Source organism: Montipora capricornis, chromosome 2, assembly GCF_036669925.1.
Source record: "Montipora capricornis isolate CH-2021 chromosome 2, ASM3666992v2, whole genome shotgun sequence".
NCBI classification, from domain to species: domain Eukaryota; kingdom Metazoa; phylum Cnidaria; class Anthozoa; order Scleractinia; family Acroporidae; genus Montipora; species Montipora capricornis.
In genome coordinates, this window is record NC_090884.1 from 58628825 (window position 1) to 58648824 (window position 20000).

General features: G+C 41.0%; 2 protein-coding genes across 3 annotated transcripts in view; one reads left to right on the forward strand and one right to left on the reverse strand.

Moving 5' to 3' along the window:
- LOC138029175 (protein SCAI-like) overlaps positions 1 to 12106 on the forward strand; it is a 12365-nt gene extending 259 nt beyond the window's left edge. Inside the window, exons 2-17 of the mRNA XM_068876888.1 lie at positions 307 to 376; positions 473 to 498; positions 2709 to 2795; positions 3002 to 3100; positions 3859 to 4054; positions 4955 to 5026; positions 6686 to 6766; positions 7049 to 7174; positions 7522 to 7635; positions 8126 to 8204; positions 8278 to 8374; positions 8659 to 8740; positions 9190 to 9262; positions 9957 to 10133; positions 10242 to 10342; positions 11532 to 12106. Of these exons, the coding sequence (XP_068732989.1) occupies positions 307 to 376; positions 473 to 498; positions 2709 to 2795; positions 3002 to 3100; positions 3859 to 4054; positions 4955 to 5026; positions 6686 to 6766; positions 7049 to 7174; positions 7522 to 7635; positions 8126 to 8204; positions 8278 to 8374; positions 8659 to 8740; positions 9190 to 9262; positions 9957 to 10133; positions 10242 to 10342; positions 11532 to 11681 (1630 nt within the window). The 3' untranslated portion in view covers positions 11682 to 12106. The remainder of the gene's footprint in view (positions 1 to 306; positions 377 to 472; positions 499 to 2708; positions 2796 to 3001; positions 3101 to 3858; positions 4055 to 4954; positions 5027 to 6685; positions 6767 to 7048; positions 7175 to 7521; positions 7636 to 8125; positions 8205 to 8277; positions 8375 to 8658; positions 8741 to 9189; positions 9263 to 9956; positions 10134 to 10241; positions 10343 to 11531) is intronic.
- Positions 12107 to 12393: 287 nt separating this feature from the next.
- Positions 12394 to 20000, reverse strand: part of LOC138029161 (actin-related protein 5-like) — a 20647-nt gene continuing 13040 nt past the window's right edge. For both annotated transcript variants that reach the window (XM_068876876.1, XM_068876867.1), the window contains exons 16-21: positions 19801 to 19895; positions 18564 to 18658; positions 17264 to 17341; positions 15907 to 16024; positions 14299 to 14410; positions 12394 to 13830 (exon numbers count right to left, since the gene is read on the reverse strand). In XM_068876876.1, coding sequence (XP_068732977.1) covers positions 13661 to 13830; positions 14299 to 14410; positions 15907 to 16024; positions 17264 to 17341; positions 18564 to 18658; positions 19801 to 19895 — 668 coding nt within the window. In that variant the 3' untranslated portion in view covers positions 12394 to 13660. The remainder of the gene's footprint in view (positions 13831 to 14298; positions 14411 to 15906; positions 16025 to 17263; positions 17342 to 18563; positions 18659 to 19800; positions 19896 to 20000) is intronic.

Here is a 20000-nt window from a genome sequence, read left to right on the forward strand (position 1 = left end):
CTCTATTAAGCATTTGGCCACCTATTTTTTGGCCCAGTTGTCGGATTATTGTATTTCGCAATTCAATCGTTCTTCTTAAGCTTCGCGTTTGGGATAATTTCGATAAATGGGTGGAAATCCAGGTGAAATCCTAAATAGTAATGGAACAGTATTTAGTGCCGTGAAGGCCATTTCTTATGGTCAAGTTGCTTGCACACTCAAGAGTGTTACCTATTTGACAATAGTAAAACTTTTTGCCACCAACTTGTGAGCGCTATTGCCAGATGCAGGTATGACAACTTACAATACTGAAGCTTCTTGTTGCAGGGATTTGCCGCAGTTTGGCCATAAACATTGGCAGACTCATTTTGGAAAAACGTTCGACGTTTACACCAGGGTAAGTAAGGAATTATTGTTATTTTATCCCTTGCTTACCTGATACTTTTTGATTGAAAACCTTCTCAGACTCTCAGTTTGCATTTTTTCTCCTTAGCTTTGGAAGTTCCAGCAGAAACACAGGTAAGGTTTTGAGAACATTTACCATTATTAAAAAGCGTACTTACCTTAAAATTTAGACGTCGTGAGTACACATTGTACGCATTGTTGCATTGGAGACACTGCATTTGTGTGCAGGAAGGATGAAATGGATCTGTAAGGGGATGCAGGGAGGAGACAGTGAAGAATGGAAAATTTGCAGGACGTTGGTAGCAACATGTTGAATGGAAAGTTCTTGAATACGGTAACTGCCCCTTCCCAAATGCTCACTAAGTGGGGAGTCTGAAATCAACTTGAAGCAGACGACATCAAAATTAATGTTCTTCATTGTTGAGATGGGATAAAACTCCAGTATCCAGAGGAAAACCTTTTAGAGCAGATTGGAGAACCAAAAATATTAACTTAACCTTTTTGTGGTTCCAGGTCAAGGAAATCAATCCTGGGTCTCACTTGATCAAGAGGAGTGTGGAACCTTCTCCCCCTCTCTAATATCATGACTTCCCCCTTTTCAAAATCACAAAATTACAATCATGGCCTAAAAAACAAAAATAATGGAGACTACCCCAATGAATCTTCAGGTGTCTCTAAGAGACAATGTGGGAGGTGCGGTGGCCTCATGGTCAGTGTGCTTGACTCCAGATTGAGTGGTCTGGGTTCGGGTCCTGGCTGGGGACATTGTGTTGTGTTCTTGGGCAAGACACTTTACTCTCACGGTGCCTCAGTGAGTCTCTACCCAGGTGTATAAATGGGTAACGGTAAAAATGCTGGGGGTAACCCTGTGATGGACTAGCATCCCATCCAGGGGGGAGTAGAAGTACTCCTAGTCGCTTCATGCTACAGAAACCGGAGATAAGTGCCAGCCTGGTGGGCCTTCTAGTCTTGTAGCGGACTTTGTCTACCCCAAGTATAATATTCATGAAAAATTTAACATTATATCAGGGGCATTAAACAGTTCCCTTCCCTTTGAGAATTAATATTTGAGTTCAAGTACAGTGATAATGGTACCCTGCGAGCAGTTGGTTTCTCCTATGCTTCCTGAGAGAGAAACCACTGCGAGCAACCGTTTTAATTTTCCATCGAGCATGTGCGAAGTACGTCACACCCCACGTGATGTATTTGACGTCAATTTGTCTTATTTCACGGGAAATCACTTCACAGCAGGCTCGTCTAAATGCTGCAGTTACATAGCTGAAAGCACGCACAAGCACCAAAACAAGTTTATTAACTTGTTTTACCGGTTTAAATTTAATTTATTCGTCCTTTGCGCTGGACGGCGGCACACTCAAAGAGGCTAATGGTTGCTTGCAGTGGCTTCTCTCTTGGGAAGCATAGGAGAAACCAACTGCTCCCAGGGTATGATAATGGAGTGTGAGCATGTGTAATGCAAAATGTTGACCTTTGTGCTCAGTACATAAAATACATACCACTTAGGGATACTTGTGCTAGCATATCTAAAGTTCCTCAGAGTTGACTCCAATGTTATTCATTATATTGATATCGTTGTCCATACGAGATTCAGCATCATTTACCACAGATATTTCTTTCCTTTCCCTGGTTGTTCAAAATGGTGGTTAAGGACTTAAGAATGCAGGATAAAATCAATGACCCAAGAGGGTACCTCTTTGGAATTACCCTAGAGAAAGTACCCCGCATTTGGGACTTAAGATTTCTTCTAGCATATTTGTATTAATAATAATAATAATAATAATAATGGTAATAATAATAATAATAATGATAATGATAATAATAATAAAAGTGTCCCAAAAGGTACAGTTTTTTAGCAGTTTTTATCTGAAATACGGTATCAATTTTGACCATTTTGTTGTGAATAGGGTATGGTAAATGTTCACTCAAGTCTTGAATTGAGTATGTTTTTTTGGAAGAAACTTCTTCATCATTATTAGGCGATAAGACCCTCAACAAAGCCCTTCTCAAATTATTAAGCCAACTGTGTAACAGCTGAGATAGGTCTGAAATAGGCTATCAAATTTTTGGTCCTAATTGCCCCCCAAGCACATGCCTTGCTATCTTGCCAGGCACAAATCAAAAGTGACCAACCAGGATCTGTTCTGTAAGTTTAAATTGCTACAATTGTCAAAAATGACATTTAATAATTTGTTAAGGGCAATGTACCAATGACAGAGGATTATATTTGTCTTATGAGGGATTCATCTTCTTCCCATGTTATCTTCCCAAACCACTAATATTTTAAATTTGTTACTTCTTACTGGCAGGTCAATTCTGGATTCCAAATATAACCTGAAAAGGTGGCAAATAGGAGAAATTGCATCAAAAATTGGACAATTGTATTATCACTACTAGTAAGATTATGATATGTTCTGTTATTGATTTGTTATGTTGCTGGTAATGGATCGGGACATCGCAAAAGTTTATTCAAAACAGAAAAATATTTAGAGCTAGGTGCATGTTAAAACTATGATGATCTACGAGAAAGTGGGTTTAACCTAATTTTAACTGTGATCAATTATTTTGCATCAGATGGATGACTTTTCATTGACTTTCTTAGCCTTAGAACAAGTGAAGCTAATTATCTTCATGAATCATTCGCCTTTTACTCTGCCATCCGATCCAGAGCATACTACAGTCAAGCAAGCAAAGAGGAAAAGTAAGTACCACTGTGAAGATTCTTATTGTGGGTGGGCTGGCCCATTTAGATGAGCATTCAAGTATCACGCTGGAGGTCACAGGTTCATTTCCTGCCAATTGCTCAATTGCCATTCAATCAACTCCGGCCAGTGTTTCACCAAAAGAAAATGCTGCCTTTCTAATCACATCTGCACATAGTTAATATGATCTGCGTAACAAATACATTTAGATTCCATGTTTGCCATGCATCTGTTCAGTAATAGATCACAGATTACATCAAAATTGTGGTGAGAACAAAAAAAGTGACATGTGCAGTGATAGTCGAGTGTGTCACTGATGTTCTTACTATATTTTGAGATCTATTACTGAACAGACTGTGGGCCTTGTATCATACACCTTATTCCAAAGTGGGAGCCATTTAAATATTCATTTGTTTTTATTCAAATTAGCCCTTGATGCCTCGTTCTTAAGCTTAAAATTCGAAAGAATATTTTATCTTGAACGAGGCAGCAAGGGCCAATTTGTATCCGCATAAATCAGTGGCCATTTTGGAATAAGGTGTATCGTGCATTTCTTTCTCATTGAAGTCTGTGGGAAGGTTATAAATGTCACACACCTTTCTCCAAAGAATGTAAACTGTGAAGGGTAAAACTTAACTCTTTGCTATTGCAAAAATAGTTTCATCTCATATCCACATGACATCATGCTTTCATTACAACCCAATTTTTTCATAGTCTTTGAATTTTGCCTTTATACTTTTTCTATCCATTTTTTAAGGTCTGATTTGATGGTGAAAAAGCTGCGTTACTATGCCCGCTTTATAGTTGTCTGTCTTCTGCTTAACAAGGTTGATCTTGTTAAAGAACTGATACAGGAACTCCATCACTATCTAGAGGAATACGTCAGCGTCTATGAAGCGGACGACGATGAAGAGTGGAGACTGGTAATTAGTGAAGTGACAGCATTTATGGAGGTAATGGTCCTTTCCCGCTAAAGTTTAGGCTCGAATTGATTACCTGTTTTGTGCGCCCGCGTTCCCCCGCGCACATCACGACTGGATCACTGGTCCAGCCAATTGTATTTTCCACCACTCAGAAAGTCGCCTGCCTGCTCAGTACCAAATACAGTTGGCTGAAAATACAAATACAATAGCGACAGGTGCTACGTCTTGAACAAAGAAGCGATCCAGTGATCCAGCTGTTTGTTGGGAGGACGATGTTGACCGCACTCCAAAAACGGCTAGAAATCGAGCGTAGCTGAAGTTATGTTGAGTTTTTGACGTTGCGAAAACAAAAGAACGGCGAATTCTTGTTAAAATTGGGGCTCAAGTGGGGAAACGTAAGTCTTGTAGATACCTAATCCCAACATACTCGGGCTAAATTGATTGGTCTGAGTGTGCGGTGCGGGATTTTGTTTAGCTAATCAAGACAGGACAAGACAAGAGGCCGCCCGAAATTGTAGGCAACCCGAAGGCTCCTTTTTCATTAGCTTCTACCGTAACTTACGGCAGGGGTAGGCGTTACTTCAATCCCTTCGCATGCACAACTTCTCCCCAGTGGCACTGGTACTCATTTTACCTACCACAAATGGATGGAAGGCTGAGGGAACTTTGGAATATGCACGAGCTGGGATTCGAACCCAGAATGTTGAAAAGCAGTCCGAGAGCGATATCCACTACACTGTGTGCACTCCCTCAATCGTTGTGGTATTTAATCTCAACCTTTAATCAATGGGGATGGAAGATACTTTTATGAGTCTCTTTAAAAAACACATACCCTTCCAACATGTAATACAATTGCATAGATGACAGCTTCGAGCCTAGAAATATTAGCTGTTGTCACTGAATCTGTATGGTTCTTGTTTCTGTGTGTAGGCAGACTCTCTTGTGACAGTTATGGCCCCGGATGTGGTTCCCGTCATTCTCTCACACAGGATCGGCGAAAACGTAAGCAAGACTCAAAAACTGTACAGAAGTATGTTTCAAATGGCAATTCAAACTCGATTCTTCTGGGAACTGCTTGTGAAGCAGTAAGCGTAAGCGAGGACAAAGGCGACGATTACGAGAACGCCATAAAATAATAGGTTTCATGAATAGAAACAATGGCTCTGAACATGCAGCACCCCCGTTTTAACATTGGTCCATTTCTTTTCCGTTGTTGTACTGAAAACGACGTGAAACGACGCTGAAAATCTGGAGTTACGTGGAGACGATAAACTTTCGATTTTCTCTCTCCAAATTTCTACACCATTCATACCAGTTTTACTACCGGAAAGTCATAACCACGTGAAGTTATATTTTCAGATGACAGTCTCGTATTAAGTCGTTGTCGTCCTTGCTTAAGCTCCATGATGTTTCGATGTTAGTCATTCTCGTCCCCAGAGGCCGCGATTCTTTCGGTCAGCACCAAGAATAACGACCTCGGGCAAAACCTCTGGCTGGTTCCGAAATACGCGCAGTCTCTGTGGGGGTCTATTTTAGTCTCTGTTGACAGCTACTAATTGTTTCAAATTTCTGAGATTGCGTAGAAGCTCGCAGACGAGCCGGAAGTCCGTGATTCGTGGGACGAGAATGGATGTCTAATAGTACGATGCTACGGGTTCATTGGTAAAAAGTAAAAAGTCTTTTGCAGACCAGTTCGGTCGATTCCTCTTTCTGCGGTAGAAGGGTAGATAATTTCGATGAGATATATATATAAACGTGTAAGATGTGCTCTGTCTGTACTCAAAGGATTTCAGTAACTTTCAAAATATACCTGGTTGTACCCGGCAAAAATTGACGTTATCCGCTCTTCGTGAAAGCGACTATGGTACGCTATTTCCGCTGTATAAGAAAGAATTTTGTTGGCTTAGGGTGGTTTGCTTGCGGTTATACATGTGGGTTATTGGCCAAACGTGAGGTTAAGATGGCTGGATATTGGCAGCGAGAAATCCCGAGCGGGCAGTATAGCTCCATCTTTCCCACTCGGGTAGCCAATCACAGCGCGGGATTTGGTTCATCTTGCCCGCTCACGAAGCTAGTCATGTAATAAATGTAATTATTAAATTCTCAACCTGGGATAATGCAATTCTCGTGCTCTGATTGGTTCACTCAATCTCGGTTATCAGCTCATATACCTTGGTTTGACTTTATATGGTAAATGATTGATCTAAGTGTTGCCAAGGTAAAAGTTTTTTCGCCGGAAAGCGAAATTTCTCTCTGAAAAAAGCAAAAAAAGTTTCTCTGGACAGCTGGGTTAAATTCCGACGTTTAGAAGTACGCGAAAAGGTAAGAAATGTTTTTGTGACGAGCCTGCGTCTGTCTGACCACAAGGTGTTACACGACATCGCATCGGTTCTCATCAAGTTTTTTTGATTTCGCTCGGATTTGGTCGCTTTTTTCGCTCGCATTTCGTACTTTCTAAACTTTTGGAGCTTAAAGAAATTTAATAAAACAATTATTCCATTCGCGCTTGTTGGATATGAGACTGGTTATAGCCAACTCGGCGCTACGCGCCTCGCTGGGTATTTACCGTCTCATATCCAACGTGCGCTCATGGAATAATTGTTAATAAACCCTGTCTACTATCATGGTAAAATTCTCTTTTCTTCTATTTTCGTTATTCAGGAGATTCCGCCTCAAAGACCTACCAACGCGACTTCGTTATCTCTTCAAGAAATCATCATTGTGGGAACTTGTGAAAAGCAGGTACACACGAAACCACAAATTTTATTTGCAAACTATGACGCCTCGGCTGGCAGGCTATTCGTAGGGTATTTAAATTTGAATCTGTGAGGAAAACTTAAGACTGCTAGCAGCCGTTTTCTTTCGGTGGTGCGACACAAACTGGGAATTATGCAAATCAGTTAGCAGAGTTTCCAGCACCTTACAGCTACACATCTCGAACTTTGTCGCGCGTTACGAAAATTAGTAGAAGAGAGAGACTTCTCACAGTCTAATGGAAACTAAAGTGGGTATTTTGTTTCAAAGGTGAAGTTTAGCGAGTTAACGTTGGACATGTTCCGGATGCTACAGGCCCTCGAAAGAGAACCTGAGGAAGCGCCTTCGCGTACCTTGGTCACTTCTACAGAGGTCTCTGAGAGCCTCGATTACAGGGTGAGGCTCTAGTTCAAGAAGTTTAGATTGTGGGATCTGGGGAGAATGAAAGATGTTGTGAGGTTCAGTCTTCAAGAGATTTTCTCCTCACAATCTAAGCGCCTCCACTAGATTACTTTAAATTAAAAAAAAAAAATGAATTGAAGAGAGAATCATCGGGAGAACAAGGAGTGGGGGGGGGGGGGGGGTCTCCTGGGGAGAACATAAAGGAAAGGGAAAAATACAATGGGCTACAGGAAAGCTGATTCCACTAAAATTGTTAGGTAAGTTTGCATACATCCACGAAACGGTCGCTCTTGATTGCCCTACTGAGTACAGTGTAGTTTACAAACATCTTTTTCTTTCAGGAGAGCAATGGCGAAATCGTCCATTCGTCTACCAAGCGACCCAATCCTCATAAATATCTTCTCTACAAACCAACCTTAACACAGTTGTACGTCTTTCTGGCTTGCGGAGTTAAGGTTAGCGCTGGAATGGTGTTATCTTTTTTGTTGTTATCATAACTAGTCTATTTAATAACCATGTTACGTAAAGAGTGAGGGCCCACGTGAGACGCCACGATACACGCTCACGTATTTTCTTGTGTCTTTCAACTAAAGTAACTGCAAACCATTTGCAAGGTCAAAACCAATCGGAGACTTTTACGCACGCGCAATCCCTTTTCTCGAGTTTTTAATGCGAATCAATATCGTACCCAGTCTTCGTTCAAGCGCGCGCAGAAGGGGCAAAGAATCTGGGCACGAGATCAAATGTGAAGAGGCTTTGAACATTGATGATCGTTCCTCTTTTCGTAGTTTACGTTTTTCCGCTGTAAAAGACGATGAATGTTAGTTCCTTTGATACTGTTGTTTTAAAGAAAGGAGCTAAAATACGGATAAAAGACAAAACAAGAATAGTTTTATATAGAATGGGTATTTGACCTTCGAGTTTTTTTTTTCGTTTCGGTTCCAGGAACTCCCCAACAATGGGGTCATGTTGCTGTATATTTCTGGCGATGGCTGCCCCGGAAGCGCGAAGGCAGTAGACGAAGGTGAGCGCACGGCACTCTCAATTATACTGCACTAAAAAACGATGGTCTTCTAACAAGTATCTCTTTTTTACAGGTCCTTATGAGATGGGAGGCATCGCCATGTCACACAAAAAAATTGGGAACGAGGAAAATGCTCGGCGCGCAAGGGCTAACTTGAAAGATGTTCACTGGTGTGTGATATGTGTACTGTATTCATGTCAACGTTCATCTGAAGGGGCTTTTGGGAGTAGTGATAAATTATGACGTTGCATAGGGACCAGCATGTATAAAAGGAGATGTTCGCGCCCGGGCAAGTGGTAGCCAGGAAACTGTTTACGATCTGACATCGGAAACGTCAAGTTAAATTCACGCCAAATGTAATTTAGTACTTGTAGCGCGCGAGAAACTAATTGCACGTTTCCTTGCACGTGAAAAGCGTACACAGATTTTGTAGCTAATGATTGGTGTGCTTTAGTTTTTACCCAGAAGACCTTGTGCCCTTCAGCAGGAAGCCGCTTATGTTGATAGTTGATAGCTCCAACAGTAATGCTTTCATGGTGAGCATAAATTGATTTTCCTTGCCGATTTTAAGAGAAATATAAGGTTTCGGCTTCATCTTGTTGCTATTATTAAATGTGGTTTCCCAATAACAGTTATCCCATGATTGTGCGTTCGATATGAGATGGAGGGGAGTTTTAGGAACGATATATCAGTGGTTGAACGAGGAGAATGATCATGCTGCACGTGCGGCACCCATTTTAGTACATTTCTTTCATGTACTTTTGGAAAGAACAATGTGAAATGACCAAATTAAAGGTTTTGACCAGAACGTGAGTATCCGTCCTTATGCAGCCAGCTGTAAGGGTACTTTTTGTGTATTGACAATGGCAACGGGACCGCGTTTTCAAGACGCGGACGGCAACCGGAAGTGAGTGCCGTTCTGTTGCACTGATTAAGAAGCGAGTATTTATCTGTAATTAGCAATCATTGCGTGTTTTGATTTTAGTATTTCCCAGCTTTGTTCGGGCAACCACTAATTTGTTTGATGTCACCAGTTATGGCTCCGACAACAATGCAAGGTAAATACCAGAAGTATCAGGAAACAGAGTTAAACGAAATTTAACTTGTCGCTCAACAATCAATTAGATCGAGGGTTTTTTAGTTTTCTCAACGAAATCCCTATGAATCCTAGTCCTTCCCATGATATTGAAAGATATCCATTTTTAGTTGTACATGTAGTTTTTTTTCATTGTGAAAGATGGAAGCAGGCCATGTGAGCCGATTGAGTTGTCTCACAAATCCAGAGACTTGCATTCGGGACATTCTGCCTTTAATGTCAGCTTTTTTTAATGTACTTACTTAGGTTGTTTCCTTAGATTACAGGCTACAGGTAGCCTTGCATCACTTAGTTGTTAGTGGCTCACGAGTCGCTGGGGATCACACGGCCCGGTTTCAGTAGGAGTATTGTTATTCCCCATTTGATGGGATGCTAATCCATCGCATGGCTTTTCCTCTCTTCCCTCACCCCGTGACAGTATGTCGTCGGAACCAATGTATACCTGGGTAGAAAGATAGTGTGGAGGAAAGTTTCTTAGCCAAGGAAACAGCACTGTGAGAGAGCGAGGACTCCAGTCAACGATACTGGGATCGATAAGTTTTGCACTGCATTTACTAGACCACCGTCTCAGGATACGCATCGCTTATTTGTGCTTTACGCCTAAAACGTCTTTCGAATCTTGCGTTTTTAATTTTTTTTTTCTTTTGTTCGTGCAGAGCAAAATCGAAAAGGGAGCTTATTGACGTTGTTTCTCGTCAGTCCGCTTGTGGCCTTCTGTTACGTCTGCAATATTGCTGACCTCCGCAGCGATTTGTGGGATAGCTGTCAGCGGCAAGTCCGACGCATAATGAATGACTGTCTACGAATATTTTACGATTGGTCCCGATGTGTCGGTAAGTTCCACAGGGGGTAGGGGGTATGGGACATTCTGGAGATATGCGATATGCTTGTTTCCGAATCCTTTACTTGATGTGTTCAAACCTTTCCAATTCTTTCAACAGATCTCGCCTTTTTTCAGCTTCTTGATGACGAGTTTCTTCGACTGATGATTCTTCGTTTTATTTTTTGTTTTTACACCGTGCATCTTCATCGAGCATTTAAGGTATGTTGTCATCAGCAAGGAAAGGAAAGGAACTTTATTTAAGTGTCTAGTCGGAGTACTTATTGGGGACACTGTAAGCTGAAATTAACAATTAACGCAAATCAAGTCAAATGTTGGCTTTTGAGGAGAGTTGAAACCGGAGTACCAACAAACTCAACCCACATATGACGCAGAGTCTGGGAATGGAACCCGGGCCACATTCGTGGGAAGCGAGTGCTCTCACCACTACGCCATCCATGCACCTCTGCATCAGAGTGTATAAGAGGCTGTAGTTGATATTATTTAAACCTGGTTGTGAGAGTCTACTTGATGTGGCGCGGTTCAGTAGTCCATTGGATCGACTTGCGCATGCTCCAGCTTCAGATCCAGCTGCAACCACAAACTGGATTGTCTTGTTCAGTTGAGGTTTTAAGCATGTTATGTTTCACTTGAATTTTTACTTTCTGACAAGTAAGTGGATTACCTATGAACTAGCTTGCTAGCTTTGTAAACTTCCACTATAAACAAATCACATAAAGCTCTAGGCCAGTGGTAGGGTAGGGACTTCACCAGCCGCGTATCTTCCCTAAATTGAACGGCGAGCATTCGACGAGACACGCCTTATATCTTTCCGAAATTGATCTATATTTTGAAGCAAATAATCTCTCTTTTGTTTGTGCATTAAAATGCGATGGTGCTAAGCGCGGTAAACTATAAATTACCTCTTACTAACCGAGTTCAAGGTCCGTACTGTAAGTTACGGACCGAGTCTTTCTTTCCACTGATCTATCGCCCCAGCGCGAAGGCCAAAACCCAACAGGAAAAACGAGGATCCGTAACTTTCAGTACCGGTTAGTAAGATATTTACTATATCTCTGAGATAATAAGGCACGCGGGAAAGGAAACTAGTTGAAGTCAAGAGAAACCTTCAACTGCAACAAATGATTAGCATGCGTAAAAATCTAAAAAAACAAATAAATCTTCTTGGCTTTCTGAAATGGTTTGCTTACGTGATTTAAAGTAGTTCCAAGTTTAATTTACATAAACAACGAAAATCTTGCTAAAAAATGTTGCACGGACCCTTGTCCCGTAAATCAAAAGCTGTCGTAGTTTCCTTATGCGCTTGATTCGATTAATTAAGAGAGAGGTGTGAGGTTTAGTCGCAAGGTAACTGACAGTACCTTGCGTTTTTTTTGGTTGTTTTCTAAAGGGATCAGACTACTATCCAAAGAGCTTTCCCAAGCTGCCGGCAGAAATACTACTTAATGGAAGTCTTGAAAAGCAAGTTCTTGAACTAGCTTCCATGTTGGATGTTCGAAGTCTTTTTTATGAGATTGGAGAAGGACCTCCAATGGATTAAACAGCCACTGCGCAGGCGCAAACGTACTGCTATTTCACGGAAGCAAGTGGTACCTCACTGTACCACAATGCCGCTGAAAGAGGAAGAGTATTGTCGGTCTTCGGAAAGTCATCGAGTTAGCAATCTCTGTTGCGTTTATGTAAGGTTGGAAGGAATTCATCTTGAAGCTGGACTTCTGTTATGACGTATTTGTGATGACAAATATTTTTATAAATTAAGAACAAATATCGCAAACCAGTGTTAGTTTTCTGAGCACAAATGACATACATTTGCTCTGCAGAAGAAGCCGAAGTTCTAGCAAAGCAAACTTTTCAGTGTATTAAATGAGAATGTAACTGGTCAAGTTTTGTGCATTAAAATTTGATATAGTTTTTTTATGTCTAGTTTGGGTCCGCAAATATAAATCATGATATTTTTCAAGTGGAGTTTCCATGTATTTTTCTTTTTCCTTTGCTGGCATTTCATAAAATGGAGATAAATTCCTTCCACCTCCCTTGGAAGATTCAGCACGCTCACTGTTGTAAAAGCCAATCAAAACAGAGCTATCTCAGCGTCAAGGGAATTATGATACTTTTCGCGGGAAAAACCTGTTCCTAAAAATAAATTTACTCGGAAAAGGGTTGACTCAAGGAATTAAAGGAGATAGAGGCTCCTCTTGATGAGCTCCTGAGGGAAGATATAAATATAAACTCAACCACACGAACAAAAGACCTCTGGTTGACACATTAATGACGTCAAAGATACCTTCCCTATCCTTTGCTATTCACCTCCGAGCAACTCGCGCGGAATTTGCGCACGAAAACATTGCAATCGTTGCAGCGATAAATGAGTGACTTAAAATCATCTTTTTGCGCTATATTATCTCACTGTTTTAGTATACACTAAAACAACTATTCACCTCAATGCTTGGTGGTGGATATTTACTTCCCCGCTTCGCGGCTCGGTAAATAGGGAGCTTACGAAACGACGACGCCAACGGCAACGACGACGCTACAAAACAATGGGTTTAGTGAGCAAAAACAATAGCTCTGCACGCCCAGCACGTGCGTTTTACATTTTTTTGCCGTCATCTCCTAAATGACGACGTGAAATGACCAAATTCAAGATTCTGTGGAGGACGTTAGCACGTGACGATGAATTTTCAATTGTCTCTCAACGCTTCCAACACACTCATACCAGTTCAATTCCTCGACAGTTACTTCACATTTTTAACGCGAAACGACATGAAATAGTTTCGTAGTGATATAAATAACGTGAACTTGTATTTTTAAATGAAGTCCTCGTAGCCACCGTCGTCCTCGTTTCGTAAGCTCCCTAATATCCACCACTAGCCACCTCCACTTTGGTGAATAGATGTTAAGTAAACGAATGTCAAGGTTTATCTTGAAGAAGTGCCAGGACTAATTTAAAGCTGGACTCTTCCTCGTCTTCTCTGTACAGTTGGACTGGAACGAGCACATGGTTGCGGTTAATTTGCATCTCGAAAACCTGTCCGCGCGCACCAGCTTCTATTTCATGCTCAAACCAGACCGCAAGACTTTGAACAGCGGGATAAAGTTGTAGCTAAGACTTAAGAAGGGTGGTACGCAAAAGGTGAGCCTGCTTCCATATTATTGTATCTTGTGGTTTATAGATGCAGGTTGAATCGTAGTCTCTCCTTGATGATGGCGGAATTGGTAAAAAAAAGAAAAAAAACTCGCTACAGTGAGTGTCATTTCAGACAATCTTATTTACGTCACTCTTCTCCACTGATGGCGGTAGAACGTTTTAAGAAAGTGTTCCTATCCAATGCAGTCTTCATTCCTTCCTTCGTAGCAACGCCGGCTGTACGCTGCATGCAATTTACTTCTTCGTTAGGAAATGGGAGTTTGGCTTCAAGTCTCCTCGTCGCCCTAGCTTAAAAATTTGTTCTTTTAGTACTTTTCTCTGCGATCAACTCCCACATCTTTTGACGGTAGACTCTTGCTGGACTTTCAATGTCATGACAGGGGAGGGGTAGGTACATAAAGATTTGAGGCAAAGTGTTCTTTGAGGTATTCTCCTCCTTTTTCGTCATACTCCTCCCTGGTAACACTGACTGACTTAAGATTGGTGCTCAGTGCCCTCGCCCACTTGCGAGCTCCAAACCACGCGTCAAGCGCAGGGTTAGCTGAAGAAGTAACAAGGAAAGCAAAAACAAAACTGTAAACAACAACTACAGCTGATTTACGATCGAAACGCGCAATAGAAGGACTGGCCAGCGTGTCGATAATTTGGCAATCAACCGTCGAACCACAAAGAGCTCTGTGAGAGCCATTGCGAGGTTTTTGTTCTCCTCGATTCGCTATTGCTAGGCTATGGCCGTTGGCCGCCCGAACATCTGTGATGATTACCAAATCCAAGCTTAAACCAGGAGAGAAGCTTTTCCTTGTAAACAGCATCTTCGGTTTTGGCTTGGACGCAATAAAATAATACTGAGAAAATCAGGAACAGAGCTACGTTACCAGCCAACCCAACCCAACATTGCGAGAATTCCATAAAGTTGCCTTAAATTTTGAGAACGAAAATATCTAAATCGACGTTAGTAGTTCTCAGCGAGTTCTGATTTTGTTGTACTGTTGTCTTAAAGTTCACCAACCTGCTGTGATAACTTTAAATGTAGACTGAAATGGTCGAATGGCTAACAGCTCCCTCTCTAAGCGTACTTGAAAGTTTGGAAATTTCGTGTTTCCTCCCGTCACGAAAACATTCTACAAACAAGAAACACGGAAACTGGGTTTCAGTCGATTTCAACCTTACTCAAGTATTTCCGTCCGCATAGTCCGGTTGGGGTTTACTCCCTCATCCAGAATGAGCCCTTGCTAATTACATCTCACGGTTTGTGTTGCCGTGCTCTGGATTATACGTGAATCGTACAACGTCTTTAACAGACGCCTTATGTACGCTTTCTGCCCGATCTAGTTGAGTTTCGCCCTTATTGGAAGTGGTGAGAGCACTCGCCTCCCACAAAATGTGTTCTGGGTTCGATTCCCAGATTTGGAGGCATGCGGGCGTTGAGTTTGTTGGTTCTCTACTCTGGGGCCCGTTTCTCGAAAGTCCCGAAAACTTTTCGGGCCCGAAAAGCCATTTATGAAATTGCTAACCGCTTGTTTTCAAAAGCCGATCTTTTCACATGTTTTCAAGCTAACTAAAAGAAACACGTCGGTGAAGTTTGACGACTTAAATCCTCTCCGTTCTTGAAATACAAAGGGAATTGTGACACTCGAAAATGTCCATAAAGTTTCAGGACTTACGAGAAACGGGTCGCTGCTCCGAGAAGGTTTTTCTCCGGGTACTCCGGTTTGCCCCTCTACTCAAATCAAATCTGTGATTTGATAGAGCGGTTTTTAACGGATTGTCAAAAGTAATTAGCGAATTGCTTTGGTTTTCAATTACTTCACTCAGTGATTGGTTCAAAGTTCTCGCACCATTTTTTCAACCAATGAGAAGTGAAACCAAAGCCACACTTTCCCGCGCTTTGTGTCGGCTACGTGTAATTACTTCGAATTTTGGATTGGTTTACTGAATTGTCCCCGTCATTTTGGATTGGCCAAAGTAATTACTTTGGTTTTGGTTTTATGAAACTCGATTGACAACGCCACAAAGCAAGAATATTATTAGTTGAAAAAAAAAAATAAAGAAAAATAATCGTGCTGCATGTGCGGCACACATTTCACTGCATTTCTTTGACGAGTTTGGTACAACGTGCTCCACAAAACAACAACATGGAATGACCAAATTTCTGGATTTGACGACAACCTAAGCATACAACAATATCTTTTTAAACCGTTTGTACCAATTCAGTCGAATGATAATTCGCTCGTATCGTTTAACGACAATAAGATGGAGTCATCCGAAATACTTGCGATAGCCGCTTAGTTATTTTTCGAAGTGGCGTTTTCGACGACTTTGCTGTTGCTCTTGCTAAAACTCCCTGTTTCATTTCCCGAGGAATGCAACGATCCAAACCGATCGGAATAATTAAATAGACCAATCGAAACGCCAAGCAAATATTTCAGCGTGGGAAAACACGTACTGCCAATCACATGTAGTTTGGCTTTATCTCTGATTAGTTGAGGATATCGCGCCAGATATTTGAATCAATCACTATGCGTCGCAGCATCTGACCGCAGCGATCAGGAAACAATGTGCAAACAGAGTAAATGAAAATGCTAATGCAAAAACTATACGTATGTTCTGTTAGTACCTGCACTAATGCTGTTTGTAATTCAGCTGGGAAGTGGTTGAGAATAAATTCTACCGTTTCTGCGATACCAGCTTGTTCAATACCCAGCATAGAGGGCTGATACACTACTTCGGGAACTCTAAAAAAAATAGTCAATCATCATTTTCAACCACTGCAAGTAGCTTGCTCGCAGACTGTAGATGTTGTTGTTGCCGTGAAGAGGCCACATTGGATGCGCATGGGATAGGTCTGGGCCGGGTTAGAAAACGACGGGTGGGGGGGGCTTTGTCACTCGTCCCAGATCTTCCACCCGTCCAATATGGCGACAAAATCGTGCGCTTGAAAAGATCATTAAATGCCATCCACCAAAACCAGACGCGACACTTCCCTACGCCTTACATTATGAAATATTCCCCATCATTAAATTTCGGATTGAGATATGGAACTGGCATTCCTTTCAGAAACTAAAGTCGTTTTAGTGCTTACCACAGCCTGCATTTAGGCCTAAGCACTGATTTCAAAAGGGTTAAGTTTCTAATTAGTGTTATGAATACTTCCATAATATAAAAATTAAAATTAAGATCGAACATCCACGTGTATCGGTGGTTTAGAGGAGATCAGCGATGGCGTATAAACTGAAAGTTGCAGGTTCGGCCTCTATCACTTCCTTAGTTTTCTTTGTAAGCGGGGATCATCTTTAATCACCTTCAAAATTCAGAAATGGCCTTTGGTATCCTCTTAAATGGCATTCTAAGTGAGAAATGAGTTTACTTTATGTAAATTCACGCGAAAACTTGAGGAAAAGTGGTTTCGGTGGATGGCATGTAATGCTGACCGCTTGAAAACACAAATTACCGCCTGCAAGCAGGCTATCACTATAAGCAATTCAGCACACACATAAAGAAACTTTGAACGCAACTGGAAACACCACGAAAATGAAGGCCAGTTAAAGCATTGACTCACTCAACAAAAATATAAGTGAGAAGGCTCTAGAATACTCGGCGATAAGGAAAAGTGTTATCCCCTTCTTTTTATTTACTTCCATAATGACAGCCAAGTGTCAAAGCAAAAGAAGATGGATCAAAGAATCTCTAAAACCAAGACTACAGGCAAGGAGCCTTGCTACTGGGCAATTTTCGAAAGGCTTTGAATGCGACATCGGTTGGCAAATTACAAATGCATACCTAAAACAAATTGCCCAGCATAGCTAGACTTTGATAGCTCCCCCCTCTGCTTTCTCGTTTCTCCTCAAGCAGAAGTTGATTCACAAATATTCTTTTACCTTCTTGGTTCAATGGTGCATGCCACTGTTTCAGCAGCGGCTTTTTAACCAATTAATTTGGATTAACAATTTGCTGAAGGGGAGTTTTGCTCTCACCTTATTCTTTCTACTCCAAGGTGCAGCTGATAATATTCGGCCCAGTCAACATCTGTTTCAGGTTTGCCTCCAAATCGTCTGCCAAAGTTAGCGACATAAAATTTCCGTAAATCTCTGCTCCACAGTATTTCATTTATGCATTTACAATGGTATATTAACCAACGACATTTTTTTGTACCCTAATGACTTAGAAAGGTAATTTAGAACTACAAAAAAAAAGAACTATCATTCTACAGATGGGTGGTACTCGCGCCCTTAGAACCTTAAACCCCGGCTACACGTTCAAAGATTGTTATAAAACAATTGTTAGAACGTGTAGCATGCATGTTTGATGACATGTGTTCAACATTTTTGCTTGAAAAAATGTTTTGATTTCGATCAAACATTTTCTCTAACATACAACAAATGTTGAGGCGTGTAGCCGCCCCTTCAACAATGTTGTATTGCAAAAACCAATCAGAGTTAAGGGCCCAGTCTCCAATCTGAGAACCATGAGCAATCCAAAATAGTGGAGGTGGACTGAAGTGACTAAAGTAACGTGTTTCCAACAATGTTATATGTATATCCAACATTGTCAGAAGCGTTCTTATAACAGTGTTGGAACGTTTTCTTCTACCAATGTTACACCGTGTTGCCGGGGCTTTAAAGATCTATTGATCCAGCTTTCTACAGAATAATTGGTAACTTGACTTGGACATGAAGTTGATAAGTCAAAACGTCATTCATTTAAAGGCAAGACTGATTCACTGAAAAAGACGTTATATGTCATCCCCGGTGAATGAAATCGAGACATTTATTTGGCAATGGTGACTCGGGGATACTCGTAGGTTCGACTTTTACAAAGGAGCACTCGGAATTTTTCCGAGTATCTCCGAGTTGCCGTCCATAAATAAATCGCTTCAAGACTGACTCCATAACACATACCCTATAACCCGGTACAACATTCACGAAAGGCCACTTAACAGTCAAATGGCCCGGGTTGCTCGAATCATGGTTAGCGCTAACCAGCGTTTAATACCATGGAAACCTATAGAGTGTTTTAACGTGACGTCACGGCGACCATGTTGGTGTCCCTAAACAATGGAACGGCGGCCAAGTTGGTATACATACTAACTAAAGGTTTTGATACTTCTTAACCAACGGTTAGCGCTAACCAGGCTTCGAGCAAGGTGTCCCCTGATCTGCAACCAAGCCAGTGAATGGAGGCAGAGATGACCGTCTTTTCAAACAGATCTTACCTCGATAGTTGTTAAATTTTAACCAAACGTATGGACTGATTTGACCTCAATCGCCGACTTACTTGTTAAAATCCGGATCGTGCTTCTTAAGTAAATTCTCTAATTCGTTCATCTCTTCTTGTTCTTTTTCACTGTCAGAATCACCAGCATCTTTATTCTTTAATTTAAGGTAAGAAAAAAAACAGAGAAAAAACGTCAAAACATACACAACACTACTTTTAAATGCATCAGTGGGAATGGCTCTAGTTATGATAAATACTGTAGGAAACAGACAACTTTTTTAAAAGACATGTTTCGGCATGCTTATGCCATCATCAGTTTAATGAGTTCCTAAGTGTGAACACTTATAAAGTCTACGGGTAGATGAAAAAATTATTACCAAACATCAAGGTGTAAACTAAAACGTGAGAAAAGTGTTGTAATGCTGCAATTGTTTGTTAAGTTCCGGTTTGATCTTATTTATATACTGTAAAAAGCTTTTTTGAGTTTTAAATCAATTGAGTTGCTGGCAGAATCCAGAATACTAAAGCACGAAGGGGAGTATTTGCTCTTACATAAAGGAGATGTGTTGAAATGCTTAAAAATATGCGAGTTTTTATCGCTTTCCGTGTGTTCCTTTATCCTGGTAAAATCTCACGTTTTAGTTTACACCTTGATGTTTGGTGTCACGCTGTAAATAGTACCCGCTTTTGTATTACGTCATGTTGTAATAATTTTTTCATCTACCCGTAGACTTCATAACTGATCACACTTAGGAAATCATTAAACTGATGATGGTATAAGCATGCCGAAACATGCCTTTTTAAAAAGTTGTCTGTTTCCTACAGTATTTATCATACTTGCTACTATTGCGACGTTATGGTTCTAGTTATATTAAATATCTTTTTCATCCTCGTATACTTAATTATAATCTTATAGCTTCAGGTTCTAAGTTCGAGCAGAATTCTTTCAATAGTAAATGGTGGCTTAATTTCTTTGTCTTACTTTACCATCTAAGGCCAGAATACTGATAGTATGAACAAATTTAGTAGTATAATTTATTAAGAACGGATTCAACACCCCTTCGATTTTGTTAAGCGACCTTGAAAGATGTTGTCTGCTGGGGCGTGCAAATCGTTTCAACACATCATCAACATTTGATTCAACAAATCTTCACGCGAGGCTCGGTATTCAGTCCCAGGCTGCAGCCGAGGTTGTTACCATTGATACAGACTTGCTACTATGGATACGAACATTGAGTCAGTCAGTCATATCTGCTGTCTTATCGTTGTTGTTCCTTCGTTGCAAAAATTTACTCACAATGGATCTGTAAACCATCCAATCCTCGTCGTTTTGTCCAAATGTGTCTTCCTTGGGTTTCTTGTGTGTGCTTCTTGTGGTCCCATCGTCACGAACTAATGTAAAACAAAAACTATTATAAGCGTAGGCCTACTGAACTTTGCATCCTTCAAAAAAAGCGAGCACGTTCGATGCTAACTGATGGCACACATTAGGCATGC